The 26040-nt window shown below is 45.2% G+C and overlaps 1 protein-coding gene across 2 annotated transcripts; it reads left to right on the forward strand.

The window, feature by feature from the left end:
- On the forward strand, positions 1–25961 carry slc41a1 (solute carrier family 41 member 1). Of its 2 annotated transcripts, none has more exons than XM_079742002.1 (11): positions 1–172; positions 870–1982; positions 8628–8735; positions 13089–13160; positions 13889–14033; positions 15365–15511; positions 17213–17360; positions 17644–17723; positions 18514–18648; positions 19419–19567; positions 21575–25961. In XM_079742002.1, the coding sequence occupies exons 2-11, from the start codon at positions 1470–1472 to the stop codon at positions 21758–21760; spliced, it is 1683 nt and encodes a 560-aa protein (XP_079598128.1). In that variant the 5' UTR covers positions 1–172; positions 870–1469; the 3' UTR covers positions 21761–25961. The 2 variants fall into 2 exon arrangements, with proteins under 2 accessions (XP_079598128.1, XP_079598129.1); XM_079742003.1 differs by lacking the exon at positions 1–172 and adding an exon at positions 392–471.
- The last annotated feature ends 79 nt before the right edge of the window (positions 25962–26040 follow it).

Raw genomic sequence — 26040 nt, forward strand, 5'->3', positions numbered from 1 at the left:
GCAAGTAGCAGCCTACCGCGGAGGGTTAACGATTAACACGGAAGCGGGACCTTACCGGAGCCTACTTAAAGCATGCGTACCGGCATCCTCTACGTCTGCAGCCAGAGCACGGTGCTAGGGGGAGAAGCGGAGCCTGCAGCCTGCAGCCTCAAGGAGACAGCCGTCCTACCAGGTACACACCTCTGATACCTCTGCTGTATCTGTAGACCTTAACGCCTGCTGGACAGGTTTACTGCGTAAAAGCGCGCCGTTGACGTTGTTGGGCTATTACAATATAAGGAAGTAAGACCCGCTCTTCTTATAATACAGAATGAGGCGTATTATAAGAAGAGCGGGTCTTACTTCCGCGTCTATTGGAATCCAGAGCATCACTTATAGGAGGACAATAGACAAACGGTGGTGTAGCATACAGCGATATGATTGGATTCGCCACTGCTGGAGAAAATATTGCATTTGATGTCAAGGCTTTTGGTAGGACTACTATTATATATTATGGGATGCATGGTGTGTTAATGGACTGGGTTCTCCTCGCGGTGTGCTGGAGGAACTTGCAGGAATAGAGAGGAGGGTTCTCCCATTCAGACCGGACCGGAGAGGACTAATTTACGTCTGTGCCATGTTGGGTTCCAGGGGATTTGTCCTGACTACTAAATAGTGTTTCGGGGGGGGGGGGGGGGGGGGGGGGGGGTCACAGTTACGCTGTCCCAAGCCTACAGGGTCCATAGCTCAGTGAACTAATATGTATCGTTGATTTTAGTGTTTAGTGTCATGTCTTTTTTTTTTAACATTTCCACCGACAGTAACATTTATATTTGTGTGTGTGTGTGTGTGTGTGTGTGTGTGTGTGTGTGTGTGCTTTCTTTCTCCAGTTGACCGTCAGGAGAATACTTTTGTGCGTCAGTAATCAAAGCCGCCGTGGCTGCAGACCTTTAAATATCTCAGCTGAAGAAGTGCCAGAGGCCACGTGGTGTAAGGTGACCCTCTCCCACCCGTCCGGCTGCAGACCTCACCGCCACTGCACGGTGCGCCGTCGGAGACGCACGCCAGACGCACACACTCCAGTGTCTCCGACTCCTACCTGGTTCACCACAGGGATCTGCCTGCTCGTTTTTGTTCTTTGACGAACACTGAGATTCTGTTTTTCCCGTTTACCGTCATCTTGCAGTGAATGGAGAACATACTGGTTCTGCTCCCGAAGCACCGACAGGAACACAGTCGCGCCTCGAGAAGGGACTCGCACCTTCCACCCCCTTAGAACGACTTTTTATTATAATTATTATATTATTATATGTGTGTATATAACACACACACGCGCAAGTGCCACTCAACAACACATTTTTTTAATGGGATAAATCAATTGGACTGATCAGGTTCCCAAAAACCGATCAGGTGTTCAGATTCCCTTCAACGGTGCAGAACTGTTCCCACCCGGTTCCCCGCAGAGCCTCCCGTCGTCCCACGGTCTCCGCATGGTACTTTGGTCCAACGAGCAAGACAAACAGCCCGACACCGACATGTCCGGTGTGGCGATGGAGCTAAAGAAGGAAGGCGGGCCCCTCTCGCCTCCTTTCCTCACCTCCAACGGCCTGGTGCACCCCGTCCTCCTCAGCGAGGAGAACCCCGGCGCCGAAGAGCCGCGGCCAGACACTGACCGGCCGGGCGAGTACGAGCTCACAGAGGTCACAGAGGTCACCTCCTTCAACGACAGGGCCCTGGGCGACCCCGCGGAGGGGGAGGATCGCTCGGAGCTGGTGGCCATCGCGGACTGCCGCGCCAACGCCAAAGGCCAGCGCGAGGAGGACGCGCTGCTGGAGAACGCTTCCCAGAGCAACGAGAGCGACGACACCAGCGGGGGCCAGAGCCCCGAGCCGCCGCCTCCCCTCAAGGAGACCGCCTTCTCCATCGGCCTGCAGGTGGTCTTCCCCTTCCTGCTGGCCGGGTTTGGGACGGTGGCGGCGGGGATGGTGCTGGACATTGTGCAGGTAAGATGGATCAGCCTCTCCATGGCCTATTGGGTCTTTCTTTTCTAAAACCCTGATGTGCAGCATCTGAAACCCAGGGCTGAACACACCGTCTGTCACACAGCATTGCATTCAGCCACAGGAAACACATGACAGAGGAATACATCGTGATTGAACTGCCCTGAGTACTAAAGGTTTGCTTCCAATTTAATTCCAGATGGCTTTTCATACAAAGGAGGGCATTATTACTAATGTTGCTTCTTGGTTGTGGGGTTACTCACTTGGGAAATTGCAAAGCTACTGTCAGGAGGCTTTGACACGTGAGAATGATGCGCTATTTAGTTTATTAAGTCACATAGCAAATGCATATAAAGGTGTCTGACGTGTGGGCTGCACAGCCTAGTAAACATTGTTTGAGGTCTGAAGATTTGCGTTTTTCAATTAACCTGTTCCATGAGGAGCATTGGTCCTTGTATGTGTCAATCATTCTCCTGTGGGCCAATGACGGGTGGCCAGGGTGGGTCCACGGGGAGAATGGGGGTATTTACATAACTTGTTTTCTTTGCACTGTCCCAAGAGCCGGCACATGCTTGCCCACGGTCTCAAAAGCACCCAGAGTAGAGCTCTTGATACACACATATATTGTGTGTCAAAATAACAGCTTTTAATGATCAGTTTGTCTCACAGTGATACCTATTTAGAAGCCGGGTCAGCCCAGATAAGCATAATTGTCGGGCCTAATGCGAGCTCAACAGGAAGAATAGAAGAGAATAGAATAGAAAAGGTGGCTTCAAAGAAGTGAACCTCCAACGCAGAGCTTCCTGTTCTCCAGTCAACACACAACAGCTGTTCCTTCCTTTCTTTCTTTCTTTCTTTCTTTCTTTCTTCTGTTCTTTCTTTCTTTCTTCTGTTCTTTCATTCTTTCTGCCTTTATTCCTCTCTTTCTTCTGTTCCTTCTTTCTTTATTCTCTTCTTCCTACATTCATTTTGTTCTCTCTCCGTTCTTTCTATCCGGCTTTCCTCCTCTGTTGATCAACCTTTCTTTCTCTCCATTCCGCTCATTGCTGCTCTCTCTCTCTCTCTCTCTCTCTCTCTCTCTCTCTCTCTCTCTCCCTTTCTTTGGACATGCATGATTGTGTGTGCTTCAATGGATCCAGGGAGGGTCAGTCAGTGTTGTAGGTGCAGGGAAAAGGAAGAGGCGAGGGGAGAGGGTGAGAGAGAGGGTGAGAGAGGATGAGAGGGAAAGAGAGGGTGAGAGAGAGAGAGAGAGAGAGAGAGAAATAGAGGGGGAGAGGGAGAATGAGAGAGGGAGAGAGGGACTGAGACAGAGAGAGACGGAGAGAGAGACTGAGACGGGGAGAGACGGAGAGAGAAAGACAGAGCGAGAGAGAGAGACGGAGAGAGAGAGAGAGAGCCCTGACTGGTCATATATTTCTTTAAGGTCAGCTGGTCTCTCAGATGAAGCAGAGAGGTGTCCGGTTGCCAGGGCGCTGGGCCCCAGGCACACAGGGGCCCCATCCCGTGCCAGCGCTGGTGTACCCCCAGGAACTCCAAATGAAGGAGCAGGGGGGGGGGGGGGGGGGGGGGTAGCTTAGTGAAAAGTGTCAGAAAGAAGAAAAAAAAGAAAAAGAGGGCGTCCACTCTTACTTTTCCACAGTGATCTGATGAACTGCAGCCGATGGCTCTTCAGCTCTGGTCAAAAGGAAATAAACCATGTACCAAGCTTTTTTTGCTGTGTAATTGAGTAAATGAAGTTAATCTATATGAGTTTATGGTCCGAAGAGGTTTGAAGAGTTATGCTTATCATCTCCTCGTCCAGCCTCTCCATCTTAATCTCCTTGCTTACTCAGCTAATCCGGTCTCTACTGTTGCATAAGAGCTGTCGTCCGACTCTCAGTCCGACTCTCTCTCTCTCGCCGTCTCTCTCTCTCTCTGTCTCTCTCTCTCCGTCTCTCTCTGTCTCAGTCTCTCTCTCCGTCTCTCTCCGTCTCAGTCCCTCTCTCCCTCTCTAATTCTCTCTCTCCCCCCCTCTCTCTCTTCCTCGCTCTCTCTCTCTCTCTCTCCGACTATCTCTCTCTCTCTCCGACTATCTCTCCTACTCTCTTAACTCTCTCTCCGCTATCTCTCTCTCTCAACTCATCTCTTAACTCTCTCTGTAAATCTGCCTCTTTACTTTTGCTTAGACTGCCCAAGCTTCTCTCTTTAAATCCATCTAATCATTGAGTTCCGGCCCCGCTCCCATGAACCGTTCATCAAGAGCAGTCCTGCTTCTGGCTGCTGGTATGGTATGGTGGGCTGATGGGCTGGAATGGAGATATATTAGGCACAAGTATTAGCATAGTCTAGCTAGCAGACCGGCTGTTAAATTGTCCATCTCACTCATTTGGGTGTTTGGCCCCTCAGAATGACACTTGCCACAGCGAGTGCCTCTGTCTGTCCTAGGCCATAAGGAGATTACCGGTGTGGCTATGGACTCAAACCACAGGTCTTCGGAATTGAAGTATTTCAGCCATTTTAATTGTGCAACCCACACATTCCTCTCTTCTCCGCAGTCCCACCAAATTCCAATGACTGTGAAGAACCAAGATATCACTCTAAGCACCTGTTTTTCTGTCTCTCTGTCTCTCCACTCGGTCCCTTTTAGGTTTCTGTTGGTTTTTAGAACCAGTATTTCCTTTTATTGTTTATTGCCTGTCTGTAGGTGGTTCTCACTGTCTGCCTGTCTGTCCTTTCTGTCTGCCTGTCTGTCTCTTCTGTCTGCCTGTCTGGCTGTTGTTCTGTCTGCCTGCCTGTCTGTTGTTCTGTCTGCCTATCTGTCTGTCCTTTCTGTCTGCCTGTCTGTCTCTTTTGTCTGCCTTTCAATCTTTTGTTCTGTCTGCCTGTCAGTGTCTTCTGTCCGGCTATCTGTCGGTTGTTCTGTCTGTCTGTCTGTCTTTCTTTTCTGTCTGCTTGTCTGTCGGTTGTTCTGTCTACCTGTTTAGCTCTGTTTTCCATCTGCCTGTAGGCCTGTTCAGCCTGTGTCCTCTCTTCTGTCTGCCTGTGTTTCCCTCTGCCTGTAGGCCTGTTCAGCCTGTGTCCTCTCTTCTGTCTGCCTGTGTTTCCCTCTGCCTGTAGGCCTGTTCAGCCTGTGTCCTCTCTTCTGTCTGCCTGTGTTTCTGTCTGCCTGTAGGCCTGTTCAGCCTGTGTCATCTCTTCTGTCTGCCTGTCTTTCTGTCTGCCTGTAGGCCTGTTCAGCCTGTGTCCTCTCTTCTGTCTGCCTGTGTTTCCATCTGCCTGTAGGCCTGTTCAGCCTGTGTCATCTCTTCTGTCTGCCTGTCTTTCTGTCTGCCTGTAGGCCTGTTCAGCCTGTGTCCTCTCTTCTGTCTGCCTGACTTTCCGTGTGCCTGTAGGCCTGTTCAGCCTGTGTCCTCTCTTCTGTCTGCCTGACTTTCCATCTGCCTGTAGGCCTGTTCAGCCTGTATCCTTTCTTCTGTCTGCCTGACTTTCCGTCTGTCTGTAGGCCTGTTCAGCCTGTGTCCTCTCTTCTGTCTGTGGGTCCATATTACTTTCTGGTCCTCCGCTGCATGAACGTCTGTCCCATGCTTCGGTTCCATGGGACATCCTGTTTAGCAAAGAGACATATCTAAAAACCTTTTTGTTGTTGTTTTTAACCCAAAACAACACTAACTTAAAAATACAGCCAACACACCACAGCAGTAAACAGGGGGCGGAAAATGGGTCCTGGTGTCTGTGCCACAAAGCCTCCCTCTGCCCACTCTGCAGCGGTCTGGGTCTGACCACATCCAGTGGGTTTACTCAGGTTCTGCAATGGAACCAGCCAGGAGAGTTTATGGGACTCCACGGGCTCTGTCCCACAGAGCGAGCCATCGGTCACTTGTTTGTTTTTGTTGGTCAAACGTATAACCTTCTTACTGATGAGCAATGAATGGTATGAAGTGTGCATTCTTAACTTTAGTGTGTGGTCGAGTTGAAGATGGTGTTATTGTATTGTATAACCTTTGTGAATGATCAATACAGATGTAGACTTCACTCAACTTATGTTTATTAATGTTATGGGACATTACCAGAACAGTTGCTTAATCACAAAAAGGCACAATGTCACTTATTTTGCCCACAATTAAAAAATGAATCGAGAAATTTGTAGTTTACCACCAACTGTTGACCCTATACATCCTGGTCGGACTGTAGATTAGTGGTGTTACGTCTATCGTTACAGACACCGAAATTGCCATGTGCTGTACGGTGTAGACTCTAGAGTCTTTTGCATCTGAATGGTTCTTGCTCCAGCGATCGCCGACATCATCATAATGATGTGTTCCTGGTCCAGTAACCACAGTGCTCGCATCGGCCCCCGATGTGCATAGCAGGACGGCCGGCCGAGTAGAGCCAGGACAGAGTCAAACAGGATTAGTGCTTAGAGATATAGCCCTGCTATTGGTCATGTAATTGCCACATTTTTTGCCACCCATTGGCAGGTGTAGTGTTGATTTCTCTCTCTCCCTTGCATAAGAGTTATCGTCAGACACATTTTCTCTCTCTCTCTCTCTCTCTCTCTCTCTCTCTCTCTCACACATTCTCTCTCCCTCTCTCTCCCTTTCTCTCTGTCTCTCACATACTCTCCCCCCCCTCCTTCTCCTCCTCTCTCTCTCTCTCTCTCTCTCTCTCTCTCTCTCTCTCTCTCTCTCTCTCTCTGTATACCTCTCTTTCTCTCCTAACCCGTCGGCACTTGCAGAAAGCTGTTCTCCTTTAGTATGTGTCCCCCCCCCCCCCCCCCCCCCCCCTGGGTAGGGCAGGGGGAGAGACCCCCTGTGATGTCACTGGGTCGCGGTGACGCTCACGCAGCATGTCTCCGGCTCACCCGAGTGGTCCTGCCCCTACTTTCCATGGCCAGTATTTACAGTGGAAGTGGCTCTGCAACACGAGACCAGCTAGGACTACATACCCCCGGGGGACCCCAGGAAGGGGCCGGGCCTCCAGAGGTTCCCAGAAAATAAAAAAAGTACAGCTAGCTGGTGAGCGGTGGAGATGAGAGGGGAGTTGTTTGGCTAGGGGCCAGGATCCCAATGGAGACAGCAACATATATCTCCACAGGGTAGACGGAGAGTATATATATATATATATATATATATATATATATATATATATATACATGATCTGTAAATCGTGTGTGTGTGTGTGTGTGTGTGTGTGTGTGTGTGTGTGTGTGTGTGTGTGCGCGCGCGTGTGTGTGTGCGGGGCGAGAGACACAGATACAGGGACATAGACAGCGACCGAGATAAAACTAAATCTTTATGGAGGTTTTATAAACCCGAGAGCGGGCCTTTTGTGCTTGGCTAGCCGTGGTCACAGGGGTGTCTGTGAGCTAGCTAGCTGAACTGCTGGCGAGAGGAGAGAGAGAGCGAGAGAGAGAGAGAGAGAGAGAGATGAATCCCCTCTTTTAAGCTTCACCTTGTAACTTTACCATCTGTAGTTCAGAGGGGTTCCTCGGCCGTGGCTGAGTGGGCAGTCCACTACGAGGAGCCCTCTCACTGGGTGGACGATCGACGTCCTCTGGCTCCCCAGTGCTTGGAGCCTGGTCAGCTGACTCACTCAGTCACAGTGTTTTCATGCGACGATCATGTATCGTTATCGGAGACATTATTGATACATGGTCAGACTTTAAAAAAACTGGAGAATTGGAGGATGGAAACAAATGCAGATACATTTACATTTACATTTAGGCCATTTAGCCCTAACCCTTATTTTGCGGAGAAGAGAGGCAAAAAACAATAAGCACATGTCAGAAAAAAGAGAAACAATATATCACTGTCGGTAGAGAAAGGATGTTCATAGAACCAAGTTCCAAGCACTTACAATGTCTAGGTTAACCCATTCCCCATATACAACAAGGACAGCTAGTGTAAGATGCTAAACAAGTAGGCTACTTTTTTTCAGATACAACTTAGAGGACGATGACTCAGATGATAATAGCGGCCTGGGGAAAAGTACTCAGCCGGGAGGAGTGAGCCAAAGGAGAGGCTTCATGATCCATTAAGCATCTGTAGAGACAGATTCAGAGAGAATGGATCACGTTTCATGGCTGGATCAATTTGAAATGACCTTGAGAAAAGGTCAAAGAGACAGAGAGAGAGAGAGAGAGAGAGAGAGAGAGAGAGAGAGACACACACACACACACACACACACACACACACACACACACACACACAGAGAGACAGAGGCAGAGAGAGAGACACACACAGACAGAGACACAGATATAGAGAGATCGCTTGAGATTGACAAGAGCCTGCTCCTAGTTAAGAAGCAAGCTATTCAGAGATCTCATATGCATTCAATCAGACAAGCAGTCATTGATAATGATGGTATGATGTCTAAGCTAGCCAGCATCAAACGTGGACTCATAATATGCAGCCTTTAATACCAGAAATGAAAACCCTACAAGGGTGCGTCCCCGAACCAGCAATTGTTTCCAAACCTAGGTAGATTGTGTTTCACAGCAGGATTTTTACATGACATTGACAATTGACCCCGATCTTTACCACTGATAACGATTAAATAAAATAGGATCTCTGTGTCCTGTTGGATTCTGCTGTGTATTCAGTGTCCAGCAGCAGGCCATTATGTGTGTCCTCAGAGCAGACCTTTGACGTGTGTGTCTTTGTTTCGCAGCACTGGATCGTGTTCACAGAGGTGACCGAGGTGTTCATCCTGGTCCCCGCTCTTCTGGGACTCAAAGGCAACCTGGAGATGACCCTAGCTTCAAGACTCTCCACCGCGGTAGGGACACCTGAGTGTTTGTGTGTGTGAGTGTTTTTGTGCGTATGTGCATGTTTGAATGTGTGTTGTGTGTGTGTGTGTTTGTTTCTGTGTGTGTGTTGTGTGTGTGTGTGTGTGTGTGTGTGTGTGTGTGTGTGTGTGTGTGTGTGTGTGTGTGTGTGTGTGTGTGTGTGTGTGTGGCGTTTTTGGCTTCAATAGTATTAAGATATCAAATTGATCCCTACTCCTGATATCACCACTATCACCACATTAACACACACATTGCTCAATGAACTGAGGATCCTTCAGTCAATCTTAAAGGGATTGACCAAACGACAGGCTTGACCCTGGGGTCGTGGTCACCTATGTTACCTAGGGCCCATATACACTGATAGAAGCATTCCATTCCCTTGCTCAAGGGGCTTTCTTCAAACTGCAAACATCCCTTTTCTCGCTCTAATGCAAAGAAAGGATGATAGTGGATAGGAGGATAGGTGTGTGGTGTGTGTGTCTGTCTGTCTGTAGTTTTTTTGTAGGTCTTCCAAGCACAAATTGCCTATCTCCACTCCGATTAACCAGTCGTTAGTTAAATGCTCTCCTTGGCTAAGAGACCAGGATGGCATCTTGCTAATTGCTAGTTGTTAGTTTGACTTGGAGATTTGAGGGATAACATCTGCATTGGGACCTCAGCTGATAGCCAGCTGCATGTCCACCAAACTGTGGTTCATTGTAGCAGGAGTGGTCAAAGAACCTCACCGTGCCGTCCGGTAGAGGGTCCACAGCTTCAGAGCCTGTCACCCTATACAGCTATTTGGGTGCTAAGCCAATTAGCCCAGCAGTGATTTTGTCTTAAGCACACCGACCCCTGGCATTCTTTCCATCGCTCTGTGGCTAACAAGCAGCAAAACGGAACACTATGCTAGAAGAAATGCCCACCTACCGCGGCAAAGCCCTGCGCTGCAGACAGTTTCATGACGCGTTTGAATCCCAACTAAAGATTGTGTGATTATCTTTTATAATGCAACGGTGGGAACTGAAAGGTGGTGCATATGGAGAAGCATTAGGTGGGTTGTTTTTCTGCAAACTGTCCCAAGACATTACCCTTATGGGGATCATCTAGCCCTGACTCTGGGCCCAGACCACGTTTATTTCAACGATGCCGCTGATTGCTAGAAGATTAGGAACAGTGTACGTCTCCTAATGCACTTATTACTGGAAGAAATAAGTGCAAGGGTTTTAATCTGTGATCCTGGCTGGCAATGTGATGCAATGCTGCTTAATTCCCATGAACTGATGTACTTTATCCCAGGGTTACTTTTCGACAAATGAGTTATAAAATTATGTCTTTGACCTTTATCTCTGTCCCTCTTTGCTGTCCTTCTGGGATATTACGGTGATATTATAGAACTATGTGTTTGAATAATATACATTTATGATTGTAACGTTTGCGAACAACTGTAAAATTGAGTTTGCATATTGACTGGAGAAATTGAGCAGCATTACTTTACTGCAGTATACTTATAAAGGTTTGAGCTCTCCTTCCCTTTTTTCCTCTCTCTTTGTCTCCTTCTCTCTCTCTCTCTCTTTCTCTCTTTTTCTCTCTCTCTCTCTTTCTCTCTTTTTCTCTCTCTCTCTCTCTCTCTCTCTCTCTCTCTCTCTCATCTTTCTGGCATAATACATAATAATATATAATATAATAATATATAATACATAATACACACACACACACAAACACACAAACACACACACACTTAAATGGATCCAGAGATGAAAGGCCTTCAGGGGCATTTCAACCCTAAACTTTTATTCAGGGTTTGGATGGCAGAACCACCATCCAGCTCTGCAAGATAGTGCTCTGCTGGAAGTTAGAGGGAGATCTATCATGATGAAATTATTTTCACATTTCCATATATGTGTCTGCATATATTATATTCCATTTAATAAGTAGGTGTACACCAAATACAACACATGTATATTCCTCAAATGTAACAATATTTCAGCATAAATCATGCCTTAAACAATAATTGTGCATTCTTCGTGTCTGAGACGTATTACCATGCATGAAGATCGCGGCGAGAGTTTTCAACAGCTTTTTTTGTTATTATTCATTCTTTCAAATAATTATATAATTTAAAAGTTTAATGTCATTGCTGCCATTATTATTATATCTCTTGTTTCTCCTGCAAAACAATTTAGGACTTACCTTGTGCAAACCCTTAAACATAGGACAAGTGCTTCAATGGATTTTTGTCTAAAGTCTAAGTTAGCCGTGTAATCTTACTAACTCATGGTCCGATGCGGTGATAGAAGGAGCTGGGTTGGGGGTGATTTCGAGGGGTCGGCTTTGCGTGTCCCATCAAAGCACGGATGGGTGCACACCCAATCAAACATGCATGCTCTCTGTTTGGCCCTATATTTTCCTACTCTCCCTCCACATCTCTTGTAACATAACTGTTTGAGTACAGTTTTGCCAAAGCAATATTCAAGTTAAACAAGAATAATTGTACAGATAACAGGTTACAAATAATCAAGCAACATCATTAATGTGGATATACGTTAATGTCATAGAAAATCAAAATCAGACTGAATCTCTCAGGTTATGACATTTCAGGACATATTGTGCTGCCAGGGCAGCAGAAGGACCTTCACCAAGAAGAATTTAAATGTTGTCCTTATGTTCCGTGTCTGTAAAATCCTATATCTGTGTTAAAATTTCATATTTTTTACAATGTAAAAGGAAGTACTCCTCTGTCTCAACCTTCTCTGCCTGACAGTGACCATATTTTCTGTGTTTTCTCTCTCTCATATTTTCTCTCTCTCTCTGTCAGTCAGTCAGTCAGTCAGTCAGTCAGTCAGTCAGTCAGTCTGTCTGTCTGTCTGTCTGTCTGTCTCTCTCTCTCAGCCCCATAACACTTTTCTGCTCACAGGCAGAGCAAACCAACCTCTCACTGCTCAATTTCATTGATTTGCATTTTATCACAGCTCATGTTGATCTTTTAGAGTAGAACCTAGGCAGTGCATGCCAAAGTGTGGTTATGATTGATAACCATTATATAATGTTAAGTTCTTATTAGTAAGCAAATTGGTACAATTATTTATTTGTTTAACTAAAGTCTAACTCAATACTATTCATTAGAAATAGTGCATACATCAATGATATAATTTTTTTATTTGTTTGTTACCGTTTTAGCATAGAAGGCAAGATCAAATAAACAAACAGTTTCAACCATAGCTATGGCCTATCATCAACAGCCCGATGACAACATTACACTCCAGACCTTTCTCAAAGTAGCAGAAAATGTTTGAAACCCTATATATCTGTACATTAGGCAAACAAAGACAAAATATGTTTTAATGACTCCAGCATACACATTCATTTCAACGCACTACAAGGCGTTGCAGACAGGTGTATTTGTTAATCATCAGGCTGACATTTGCACATTTGGCTCGTCAAACAAGAGTTCAGCAACATGGCCCCCGCCCTAGCGGTTGGATCCCCTCATCGTTAACATCCTCCACTGGCGGTCGACTAATCACGAGGCTAATCACAATGTCACATCACCTGGAAGCTGCGCTGGGAACACAAACATTATTTGAACCACAACACTTCATTTAGTTTGAGTCGTATGTAAAATGATTCATCACTTCAATGATTAATTTAGATCTCAGTATTAAATGGCAGTATCTGCAAAAATGCTAATTAGATACACACACACACCCACACACACACACACACACACACACACACACACACACACACACACACACACACACACACACACACACACACACACACCAAGAAGCCTGTCTCCTTTAGGTAAATCAGAGAAATAATTAGCATATCTTCATATTCACATCGACCGACACCTATTTCTGCTCAGTAAGGTGGAAATCGAAGGACGCAATACGTCTTTTATGCGACTTGACGCCAGATCAAGTCTTGCAAGGTCTGAGACCATTCTAGATAACCCATTAGGATCATAGCCCCATGGAAACACACCTCCGCCAACAGCACATGTTGCTGCAGACCTTGTGTGTGTGTGTGTGTGTGTGTGTGTGTGTGTGTGTGTGTGTGTGGGTGGGGATGTGTGTGTTGCAGAGAGGGATGAGATAAGTGGAGTCGGCCACAGGGTTGGATTGCAGAGTGGGGGGGGGGGGGGGGGCAGGCTGCTACCGTGATCAGTGTCTTATTGTCCCTTGAACTGAACTGTCTCTTTGTACCGAGGAAACTGGGACGCCACCGTGTTCACACAATGTCCACAGAGACACACACATACACACACACACACACACACACACAGAGGAGAGGACACAGAGGAGTGCTGTGAGTTGTCTTGACCGCCTGCACCCCCCCCCCCCCCCCCCTCCCCCCAGGCGAACATCGGGCAGATGGACACATCCAAGGACATGTGGAAGATGATCGTGGGGAATCTGGCCCTCATCCAGGTACACCCCCCCCTCTTCCGTTTGTATCAACAGATCAGTTATGATCACGTTGTATTACTGCTTGTTTTACTAGTCGCTGTGGTGCTGGTGCAGGCATGGTTGCTATCAGGAGTGGTGGGATCTCATGTGTTGCTGAATGCACAGTTACCGGATGTCCTGACAATGTTAATTCAACTCCCCTGATCTCTGGCCACCGGGCCGCAGTACGACCCGAGAATCAAACACAATGCGCAATCATGTGCTGTGCTCCAGATGTTATATCTTCAGCTTGGTTAGCGGCCATGACACACTCAGGGAAGGGAGGGTTGCTATCAGTTAGTCCATGTATTAGTGTACACACTGAGCCTGAAGGAGCATGGGAAAGGACGCTTGTAATGTAAAGATTCTTTATAGATAAACTATAGATCATAGTTCATCAGAGATCATTTCAAAGGTTAAGAAGTGCAACCTTTCTAGTTGTATATCAGCAACATATACTTTTATTAAAACTATAAGCGTGTAGCTCTGAGCTTCGAGATTAATTGCGCGGTGTCTGCGTGTGCGAGTGTGCATGTGCTTGTATGTGTATGTGTGTGTGCGTGCCTGTGTGTGTGTATCCATGTGTGTGGTTGTATGTGTGTGCGTGCGTACGTGTGTGAGTGCGTGCCTGTGTGTGTGTGTGTGTGTGTGTGTGTGTGTGTGTGTGTGTGTGTGTGCGTGTGCGTGTGTGTGTGTGTGTCTATACACAGGTCCAGGCCACAGTGGTGGGCTTCCTGGCCTCCATAGCGGCTGTGATCTTTGGCTGGATCCCAGAGGGTCAGTTCAGGCTGGGCCACGCCGTGGTGCTGTGTGCCTCCAGTGTGGCCACGGCCTTCATAGCCTCCCTGCTGCTAGGTGGGTCACCTGGACCAGGGTCCCACAGGGGGGCCGCGGACCCTCCGGCAGGGGGAGGGTTTAGTCCAGGGGGGACGTGCAAAGATCTGGATATCGCTTTTCATCTCTATGCAAATATTATTATTGTTGTAATGTAGAAGGAAATCTCAATGATGATTGTTGCTGATTATCGTTTAAGTTAAAGTTAAAGTACCTAGATAAAGAATCACGCCTCAGCTTTTCTAATTACTAAATTCCTAGTAATTTATATTATAATATTAATAATGATGCTAAATTATAATATTATAGTGTTAGTTCCTAGGCCACCATGATATTAATATCGATACTTAATGATTATATTATAATAATTAATAATAATAATGATTGAATTTATGTAGCGCTTTTCTAGACACTCAAAGACGCTTTACAGTGAAGGGGGGACCTCACTCTCCACCACCAGTGTGTAGCACCCACTGGGTGATGCACGGCGGCCAATCGGCGCCAGAACGCTCCCCACACACCAGCTTGAGGTGGAGAGTGAGGGAATTAACGAATCAGCCAATTATGCAGGAGGATGATTAGAAGGCCAGATTGAATGAGCCTGGTTGGGCTGACCTCAGTGAGTCAGGTCCTCGGTTTTACGTCTCCTCCGAAGGACTGATAATGATAGCTACTAGGCCATCATAATATTAATTATGATGCTTAATTATTATTTTATAATGATGATTACAAGGTCACCATCATTTTAATAATGATGCTAAATGATTATATTAGAATGTTATAGAATAATATTAATTATGATGCTAATACAATAATTGTTCAAAGGAAGAGGCGTGGTTTGGGTGAGCTGTACTGACTCACTTACTGTACTTAAACTGTTTGCTTGGTGACTTTAAAATAAAGTTGGCACTTTTTTTTTATTGACCTAACGACAGCGATAGCGATAACGTCAGCTAATCCTTCAGTCAAATGGAAACATATTCTATTGCTAACAAACTATTGCGGTTAACAGTTTGTTATCAATAGATATGCCGGATGTGTCTCAATGAACAGTGAAAATTATTTAACCTCTTGCGGTTTACCCATCATTTTACGATATAACGATTTACAATGGGGCTATGAGCAAGCAGGCCTATGACATCCAACAGCAAGGAATTCATTCAACAATGATTGACACATTTATTTATAGTGTCCAAAGATATGTGGCACAAGTCCTATGGTCCACACAGCAGGTCTGAGCGGCTAGACTCCATCTGACTGAGACGAGGCTCACTTGTTATCTCAAGTGGCTGTGTCCATTTCTTTTTCAATCCCGTGTTGACCTCCACCCCTCCCCTCCCCCTGGTGTCCAGGTCTCATCATGATCGGTGTGATCCTGTTGTCCAGGAAGGTGGGTATCAACCCGGACAATGTGGCCACGCCCATCGCTGCCAGTCTGGGTGACCTCATCACTCTGTCTCTGTTGGCGGGCATCTCTACAGGACTGTACAAGGAGCTAGGTAACACACACACACACACACACACGCATGCACATCCACAAACATACACACACACACGCTCACGCACGCACCAACCAAAGCCCTCACGCATGCGCAAACATACATGCAAAAATACGCTATAAATACTACTCACACACACAGTCAGAAACAAACACAGATACACACACACACATTAACACACACGCGTGACAATGAACGCATACACAAACACTATTGAAAACAAACACACACACACAGACACTCACCACACACACACAAACACACACAAGCACACACACACAAACACACACACATACACAGACATGGCTCACGCCGCGTTCACACTGCATCCGTCCGTCTACGGATCTCATTGACTTTGCATGTGCAGTCTCGAAATGCATTCTGGGTCTGTCCGTTCTGTCTGCTCCGTTGCATGCTTCAAAAAGTTGAGCAATGTTCAACTTTTCAGGCTACGACGGATCCGTCGACCAATCAAATTGCGTCCCCCATATGTCAGTCACCCCCACTGTCATCCGTCTACAGCTGGTGCAGTGTGAACACAGAGTCAGGACTTGCCATTGTTTTCACCATGGCTAGACTAGTTGGTTGCGTTGTTATGAAAGCCACACTCATCTCACTCATCTCAAGTCAAAAAAACAGAAAGGCAGAGAACCGGCGTCTGCCAGGTCTATTGTTAGCTGAGAGACGTGGACGTCCAGCCCACAGGTCCGGGGTCCAACACACTACACCACAGGGCCTCGCTGAAGGGGAGAGGCAGACATGCACACGGACATAGTAGAACTACCCACACACACACGCATAGATAAACAGACTAACCACAGACCAGTGGGCAAACCTACTCTGACCATTGTGAGGGAATCACATCACTCATCCTCTGGCTCTCAGGTCTTAAATACTCAGGGTATTAGCCATGGCTGTCTGTCTGTCTGTCTGTCTGGCTGTCTGTCTGGCTGTGTCCTTCCGTCTGTCTGTTTCATTCTGTCTGTCCGTCTGTTTGTGTCCTTCCGTCTGTCTGTCTGTCTGTCTGTCTGTCTGTCTGTCTGTCTGTCTGTCTGTCCGTCTGTCTCACACACTCACTGAAATAAATAGGCATTGTGCATTATCTCTTAATGTTTACCTCTCTCTCTCTCTTGCTCTCACTCAATATCTCCCACAAACACACAAATAGACAAACACAAAAAAACAAAACAAACAAACAATCAAACAACAAGTTAACTAAAACACCCACAAACAAAGACAGATTAAACACACACACACACACACACAAATACACACACCCACACACACACACACATACACACACACACACCAACAAAAACAAAACCCATCTTAGCCCATCATCCTTCAGCGTTTGCTCGGCCCAGTGACTTCACACCAGTGTCACAGCACCCCCTAGGGACGGACACAGCGCTGTTCTCCTCCTCTAGAGACGGAACACAACGCTGTTCTCCTCCCCTAGGGACGGAACACAGCGCTGTTCTCCTCCTGTAGGGACGGAACACAGCGCGGTTCTCCTCCCCTAGAGACGGAGCACAGCGCTGTTCTCCTCCCTCCAGGCCGGATCAGGCCAGCCTACTCCAGATTATGACTAGAAGTTAGAAGGACCAGAACAAAGACTGGTCTCCGACCGTTTTCACCACTGGACGAGAGCTCAGGTTTTTTTGTGGGCTAATGTGTTTGTTCTCCCTGCTCCCCCTCCAGAGCACAACGACTGGGCCAGCCCCCTGGTGTGTGCTGTGTTCGTGGCCCTGTGTCCCATATGGGTGCTGATCGCTCGCAAGATTCCGTCCACCAGAGAGGTGCTGTATTCGGGCTGGGAGCCCGTCATCATCGCCATGGCGATCAGCAGGTAACACAAACTGTAACCGTCAGAGAGACATACACACACCAACACACTAAAATACACCAGGCTAAGAAAGTATTATCAATAAATATCTCCAAATTTAAATTCATCCAGAGGCTGCTATGGATATTTATATTCGGTATATACGGTTATCACTTTTGAAGAGGATATTTTTTTATCTGTAAATTACCAAAAAAATATTGTTTGTATAAAGAAAGGTGAATTGATGAAGATAGATTTCTTCATAAACCATGTGAGAGTTTGATCTAATGCTGTGTTTCCTCCTCAGTGTTGGCGGCCTGATCCTGGACAAGACGGTGTCCAACCCAAACTTTGCGGGTATGGCTGTTTTCACTCCTGTCATCAACGGTAAGTAAGGGATGGATGGACAGGCCCAAAACATAACCATTACATATTGGGTCATATTTACCTTTTGTGTCCTAAAACGTGAAGCCCATACTGTAATACAAATAGGAAAAACATTATATGAAGCTGTAAACTTCATAACCTTGATTATTCATAACAGTTTGAGTGTTGGATGATGGCTTCACGATGGAATAGGAATCGACCTGTGACAATGGCCAAGGGTGAAATTGGATGTAATTCCATTACAGAAACACCTGAATGGTAAATCAGCATTTTAGGAGACTTCCCAGTGAGTTGACCTGTATGAAGTCACTCTGACCCTGGCTAATAGGAAGTCATTAGCTTATGTCAATCCTTACCACCGAAAAACATGTGAGATTCTGGTTCACTATTTTTCTTCCTTTGTCACTACGTGTGTATGTGGTTTGAGGGTGTGGGTTTGTTTCTGTATGTGTTTGTTGTGTGTGTGTGTGTGTGTGTGTGTGTGTGTGTGTGTGTGTGTGTGTGTGTGTGTGTGTGTGTATGTGTGTGTCTGTGTGGAAAGACGGGCGGAACTCATTGATGTTAACTTGGACCAAGCAAACTTTCGTCCTAAACTTTCTGTTTTCCTTCTTTCAAATCAAAGTGAAAGATGTCATGACACGACTGGCTGTATTGATGTAAATATAAAAATGTTTTTAAAAAACTACAAAATTATTTCATGAGCTTGTGTACGTGTGTGTGTGTGTGTGTGCGTGTGTGTGTGTGTGTGTGTGTGTGTGTGTGTGTGTGTCTGATCCTTCTCTGTTGACAGGCGTTGGCGGGAACCTGGTGGCGGTTCAGGCCAGCAGGATCTCCACCTACCTGCACATGAATGGCCTTCCCTTAGGGGACCCCAACTACCCCCCCAGGAAGTGCCCCACACCCTGCACCTCATTCTTCGGTTCCTGTAAGTCATTCGTCCAGACTGCTGGAATCTTCCATTGTTTCTGCTTTTTCGCACCACAATTGAACTGATGGAATTGAATTGCATCATGAATTCGACATGGGTAATGTGCGTGCTATTTCGGGGCCTGTATGCGCGTTGGTTTGCAGCCCGTTTTAAAATTGGTCTCCAGCCATTTGTTATTTAACTGGCAGTAACAAACTTAATTGGCCACCGTGGCAGACATTTAAGACAGCAAAATATGGGTTGTGTTACTTGAACAAAGGGCATACACGTAAACATTGCTGGCAGGAATAGTGCTGCGTCCCAAAAGGCCACTGCAACACATGCTGGATAAACATGCCCCAGCCGGAGAAGAGCTGATCACAACCAACAAGGCAATGCAGCATTTAATACAAAAATAGACATTGTTGTAAAATATGGAACGTGTACTTTGAAAAGCAGACAAAACAATCCATGATAAAGGGGTCACCTTAGCTCAGGAGGTAGAGTAGGTTTATTTGTTACTGAAAGATTGCTAGTTTGATCCCCAGCTCTTCCTAGCTCCTGTCCCTGAGCAAGGCACTTACACCTAACTGCTCCTGATGAGCTGGCATGGTCTCTTTGCATGGTTGACTCCGCCGTCTGTCTGTGTGTGAATGTGTGTAATAACCGTTGTAAGTCGCTTTGGATAAAAGCATCTGCTTAATTCCCTAAATGTAAAAAATAAAGGGCTGCATTCCAATAAAAAAATAATTTTGACACTTCTCCGTCTCCGTTCATCCTCCGTTCAGCGCTGAACGCGCGCTCCGCCCGCGTTCTCTTCATGCTGGTGGCACCCGGCCACCTCGTCTTCCTCTACACCATCAACTCCATGCGAGGCGGACACACCACCCTGACGTCCATCTTTGTTGCCTTCTACCTGGGCGCCGCCCTTCTGCAGGTACGTTTCTGTGGGTCCAGTGAAAGAAGGAAAACAGACTACATCCAAACACCAGCAGTTTAATGACAAGTTCATCTTGTTTGTATTCACTTTTAAGTTCGAGGCGGAATCCTTACAAATAATTCTGTGGCGAAATCCTTACAAATAATTAAATGAAGAAAGCCCATCTACAGTGGCGTCAGAGCACCTGCAGGATCCCTGCACATGCAGGGATTCTTGATAAAACAGATTATTTTTTTAATCTGAAGCTGTTTTAGGGAGGAGGGGGGCGTGTTATCCCCCTGGTTACGATGCATGCAAACTTTGTACTTCTTTTTTAGCACACTTTGGGTTCAATGGCTCTTAAACATGTGTGACAAAGTGAATGTAATCATAACGAAAGTGAAGGAATGAATGAATGTATTATCTTTATTTGTCAATGTACAGGTACAGGTACGGGTACAGCGAAATTTGGGAGAGCTCCCCCCTGGTGCTCAAAAAAGAGAGGACAAGGAACAATATAAACAATATAAACATTATGATAGAAAACAAACATTAATACACATCTAATATAAATATAACTAAAACTGAGTTAAAGTGCAGTTGAATGATTTGAAAACATGATAACCCAATATTCGTTATCTGTCTGACTATGGGAGAGAAAATGTGAGGATTGAGATGTGTTCTGTTTCCAACGGGTTATGAACATCTAGCCACCAACATGCTGGCAGCATTCATATGATGAACATGGTAAAATCTGTCCAAACTTGATAATGATTTCAACTAGTACTTCCCTTAGCAAAGTCAGAACAACTGCATTGGAGGAGGAACCCATTCAGTGTGAATGAAAGCAGCAGCAAGCTTGCAAACCACCTGCAAAAATGCATCAAAATCTCTTATAGTGGAATATTTAGATGGCACATCTGGAAAGTCAACAACATGGTTTTGGGGTGATGTTGAAATGGAATACCCGGGCTAGAAAATCATGCATTACATGAACTTTTGCCTTTCGGATCTACTTATATGTTTGAAGTGACCTTCTCAGCTTTGACTCACATCAAACCCAAGCAGAAGAGCAGAATGTGGGGAACAGCCTGGTAACAGCTGTATACACACTACCCCCAGAACTATCAAAGCTTATGGGGCCACTCATTAACTCAAGTTACTGAGTAAAGGAGTTGAAACTGGACTGGCTGAGTCGCAATATGAAATGTATGAAATATGAAAAATAAGTGCAATCTCATATGAATTAAATAAATGTCAATTTAGAAGAGTCATCAATACGCATGCATGTGGCCTGTCAGAACGGGTCAAGGGGCCAACCCCAGACAGAAGCGGTTGGGAACCACTGCTCTAGAGGGCAGCAGACTGATGCAGAAGAGCTGGCATTTAAAAGAGCACACCGGTAAAACATGTAAAACGTATCCTCAACCGTTGTTTAAACAGGGATGCTCCGTTGAGTCCTCCAAGGACTAGTTTAATAACAGACAAAAAGGTAACGTGAAAACCAACAGATATGTAGGCCTACAGATAGTGACAAAAAGTAAAATAAGTACATACAAAAAAGTCCTTAATTAAATCAAAATGAAGAATGAAAACACACTTTTGCATGCATTATTAATGGATTTCATATTTTTCTCCATGATGTGACCATTGACCTGGGAGTTCTGTGTTGTACTTATGGACTTGTTTTGATGGAGGCGGGGTTTGTTTTGATGGAGGCGGTGTTTGTTTTGATGGAGGCGGGGTTTGTTTTGATGGAGGCGGGGTTTGTTTTGATGGAGGCAGGGTTTGTTTTGATGGAGGCGGCGTTTGTTTTGATGGAGGCGGGGTTTGTTTTGATGGAGGCAGGGTTTGTTTTGATGGAGGCGGCGTTTGTTTTGATGGAGGCGGGGTTTGTTTTGATGGAGGCAGGGTTTGTTTTGATGGAGGCGGTGTTTGTTTTGATGGAGGCGGCGTTTGTTTTGATGGAGGCGGGGTTTGTTTTGATAGAGGCAGGGTTTAAAGCACTTCCTCCCGCCGCCCCAGGTGCTGATCCTGCTGTACCTGGCCGACTGGATGGTGCACTGGATGTGGGGGCGGGGCATGGACCCGGACAACTTCTCCATCCCCTACCTGACGGCTCTGGGAGACCTGCTGGGCACGGGCTTCCTGGCGCTCTGCTTCCACGTGCTTTGGCTCATCGGGGACAGAGACACGGACGTGGGTGACTGAACCACGACCGTCGCCATGGCAACGCGCTCATGTTAACCATCAGGCATTGACCCAAAACAACATTCAGATCGGCACACACTCGTGAGCACACAGGCTTATGTGCAAGGCAAACAAATACATATCAGTACACTTGATACCCCGGTATCAGAACATACACACCTATCAAAAGATTCACACGTACACAGGCAGAAATAAACACACACACACACACACACACACACACACACACACACACACACACACACACACACACACACACACACACACACACAGACAAGCACATCCAAGCAACCACCCAAGCTTGCATAGTGACAGACCCTTCCCATTCAGCCTGAAACATGATGTGGAGAGCACATACGTAAGGGCTGACCTCAACCAAGCTTCTCATCTCAGCAGAATCTTTAGCAATGGACTTCAACTTGAGAAATCATTCCTACTTCTCAATGTATGAAGGAAAATACAACATATACATATATATATGGCGATATATATATATATATATATACATATACCACGGTCTGGGGGAATGCTTGATTCTGAATGGCTGCAGGGTGTGCATTAACTCCCGATATACGGACACCTGCTAAGTAGTTCCAGTCAAATTGTCTGTTCAGCCTTCAAAACGAGAGCTGGTAAATTGTGCAAAATGCATTAAACTGTAATCAGAAAATGTGGTTTTATGCTATAGACCATATAGTATCTTTTGTATAAAGGCTGTGACGAATTTCAAATTACAAATATGTACACTTTATGTTGAAAGTATAGGCCGTTGCGTTTCCCATTGAAACAATGGCGCGGTGATTCCGTCTTCAAAACGAGAGCTGGTAAATTGTTAAAAATGAATTTAACTGTAATCAGACAAGGCTATATTATTATATAGGTTATATGCTATAGACCCTAGAGTATCTGTGGTATAAAGGCTGGGACGAATTTCGAATTATAAATATGTACAATGCATAACGTTAGCTCTATGGCTCATAGCTGAGCGGACTAGAATACCTCCCGTTGCCAAGTCGTAGCTAAGGTCCGTCCTAATTACTGGAGTAGTGAACAACGATCCCTTGCATAAGAACCTTATGGGAGGGTAATGGTTGTTCCAGGAATTAATCAAACCCTCAGGCGTTACCAGGGAAACAAAGTTAGGGCTTGTGAAAAACGTTATATTTGGATTGTAAAACGCATGAAAATATAAATGAATGGTCTTAATTTATTTTCTTTGGCAAGTGACCGTGGTATAAGCGGGATAATGCCCTTCGAGGTGTCCATTGTCAGGAATTAATGGACTTCGCGGAGGCATCCGTCTTCCGCTGCGCGACGGACGGTTCATGCCTCGTCCATGCGTCGTCCATTAATTCCTTATAATGGACACCTCGTCGGGCATTATCCCTTACATATATATGTGGGAGTATGTTTTTAACTGGGGGAAGTATTGTGTATGAAGGCATCTCAACCCAGCCAAACCGTCCAGACTTAGACACTGACTGCAGCTCTACGGCCCCCTTACACGACTAAACACCAGAGTCTACCGACTGTTTGTTTGTTTGTCTCCTTATTCTACTTTATTTTGACAATGATTATTCTAGTTGTTGATAATTTGATATGAATCACTGTCTGTTTTGTTTCCTCAAGCCAGTCCTCATTATTTTCAATGGGGATGATGGCACTGTTTGTAAAGATGAGATAAACTTTTAACACTTGAAAAAACAATGTATAATTTGACAGAGCGGCTGACAGATGTTAAAATACACGCACAGACAAGCGTAGAATGCTTAATCACTAAGTGCTTCTATTATTTATAGAAAATACAGAATTTAAATATATTGTAATAATTTTAGTTATTGTAATTTATTATATAGGGCTATGCCAGAGCTTTCTCCCGCTATTGTATCGTCTTTATAATGATTTAATCTCTTTCAAACTTTGGCCTTAAAACCTGGAGTCACGTTGGCCTTAAAATCAAGATGGTGGGTGTGGGCCCCGACAGCCCTCCCCTTTAGAAGTGTCTTAACCCTCCTACCCTTACTACCCTTCTGGGTGGAGCCTTGTCCACCTCCAAGTTTGATACCTAGCATATAGGGCTGCCACCAGTTCGTGTTTTGGTTGCGCTTTACTTTGAAACGTTTCTCCTGTCCTATACGCCAATGTATTCCACTCCGGAACACGGGTCATTTCTGGGAATGTAAGGACCTTTTTGTGTTCCATGTGAATGAAATCATTTGAATTGGCCTGTACGATCGATGTCGGTTAGCCACTTCGAGCCAAATTAAAGTGAACCTAGTCAGATGTTTTATAGAGAAATGTATCTTCATTAAATCTGACCTTTTGATCTGTTAAATACCAACTTCAATTTAATTTGTCCTTCATGATTTTCACTAAACCAAGGTGGCAACCTTATTATCTAACCATGTGGGGTCCCTTTAGTCGGCCTGCTCTTTCCCCTGAAGCTTTCATTAGCATGTCTGCTATTGTCTTTTACACTTGTTCAAGGCTTGAAGGTTTGCCTTCCAGAATGTTCTAATTGTTGTTGTTCCTGAACGGCGGGATGGAACCTTCCTGGGCACACTGTTGCCGCGACAAACCACTCGTTTCCGGAAACCCTTGTTGTAACCTGCTCACCCAGGATGCAAGCTACATACTTCCAAGTTGCCTTTTTTCTAAAACAACAGAAACATTCACAGATTCTCTCTCTCACACACACACACACACACACACACACACACACACACACACACACACACACACACACACACACACAAACACACACACACACACACACACACACACATGGGTTGATAAACTTGTCTTGCCCTCTGTAAGGCATAGCAGTCAGGCAGAACAAAGAGGAGACAGATACTTCTGAAAGAAAAAGAAAGCACGAGTGCCAGAGCGACTGTACCGAGTACATGTGACCAGAGAGAAATCTCTTTGTTTAGGTCAAATCCTGCATGTTATGCTTGACCTATACACATCTTTTCAGAAATATGTGTTGTTTTGAGGGTCCACAAAAAAATAGCATATGCAGGGCACATACCAGGGATGTGCAAAACCTTGAAGAATCCTGTCCGTTTGTTATTCTTTCTTTTGTCTCTAACTGATTTTATAAATTAGTGTTTGTCAATTCTGTAATGTGAGTCAATTCTGGAGGCTTTTGCAACCTTTTTAATTTCTTTGTTACTTTTATTTCATTTTTGTTGTTCTGTTAATTGCTTCGTGTAAAGAACATAGGAAAACATCCACAGCAAAGTAAAACAACTTGTAAGACGCTACTCCCGTTCAGAGTACTGTAATATAGAAACGGGCGCCAGGGGGCATCACTGTGAACTAAGTCACTGACGTTCTTCCATGTGGATTGCGCTATCAAAGAGCCAGGCGCCGATAGAAACCAGACCTTTATAAACCTGTGTTCGGAAAGTCTGAGATCTGTATCCTCTCACCTCTATTTTACAACCTTGTACTAGCACCCTGCCTTGTTTTCAATGGAAAGTTGTGAATACTTCTGTGGAGCAAGTTTTGTCTATTTATTTTTAGATGCACACAAAGAAAATTGTACATACTATATTTATTCTATAAATAAGTTGTTTATTTTATCATTTCATTTGGCACAGCTCTATGTCACAGTTTTTATGTAATAATGTTTTCCCTCTTTTTTGCAATGGGCCAGTAAAAACTTTGTAGCTAGCCTCAATTGATCAGTAGTTGGATAAATAGCCCAACAAACACACCCTTGTCTTGCATTGCGAACCTATGTTCAGATGTTTCAGGGCGGGCTTAATCTAAAGTGAACCAATCAGGAGCCATGCACACCACAGAGGTGTGTCTCTCTAATTCACTTTTATCATTAACAGGTGTGCAGTAGATTGATTATGATGTTGTAATTATCACTTTATATTTGGGTTTATAAGGCTAAACAGCTGAGAATCATGGGAGACCAAACTGTCTTATCTAACTCTATAAAATCTAAAACCATTAAACTTATTGTTAACCAATGATTTTGAGCACAATTAGTGTGTTGTGTATAGCCCAAAGGATCCATTTCTATACCTAAATCCAACCCACGGAACTACATGCCAAGTACAGGTAGCCATATAGATTACCGACACAATATCACTGGCCTTCTGTTCTAAAAATGTCCCATAACAAACTTCTAATATATTATAATAGCAAAAAAAAAAGGTGTATGCATACTCAGGCAGAGGTTCATGTGTTGCTTCTGGACTGCATTGTAAAGCCTCTCCAGAAGGCTTTGTCTCTCGGCCACTGCAAGACTTGGTGAATTGCTG

This window comes from Pollachius pollachius (assembly GCF_949987615.1).
Source record: "Pollachius pollachius genome assembly, chromosome: 8".
Classification (NCBI taxonomy): Eukaryota; Metazoa; Chordata; class Actinopteri; order Gadiformes; family Gadidae; genus Pollachius; species Pollachius pollachius.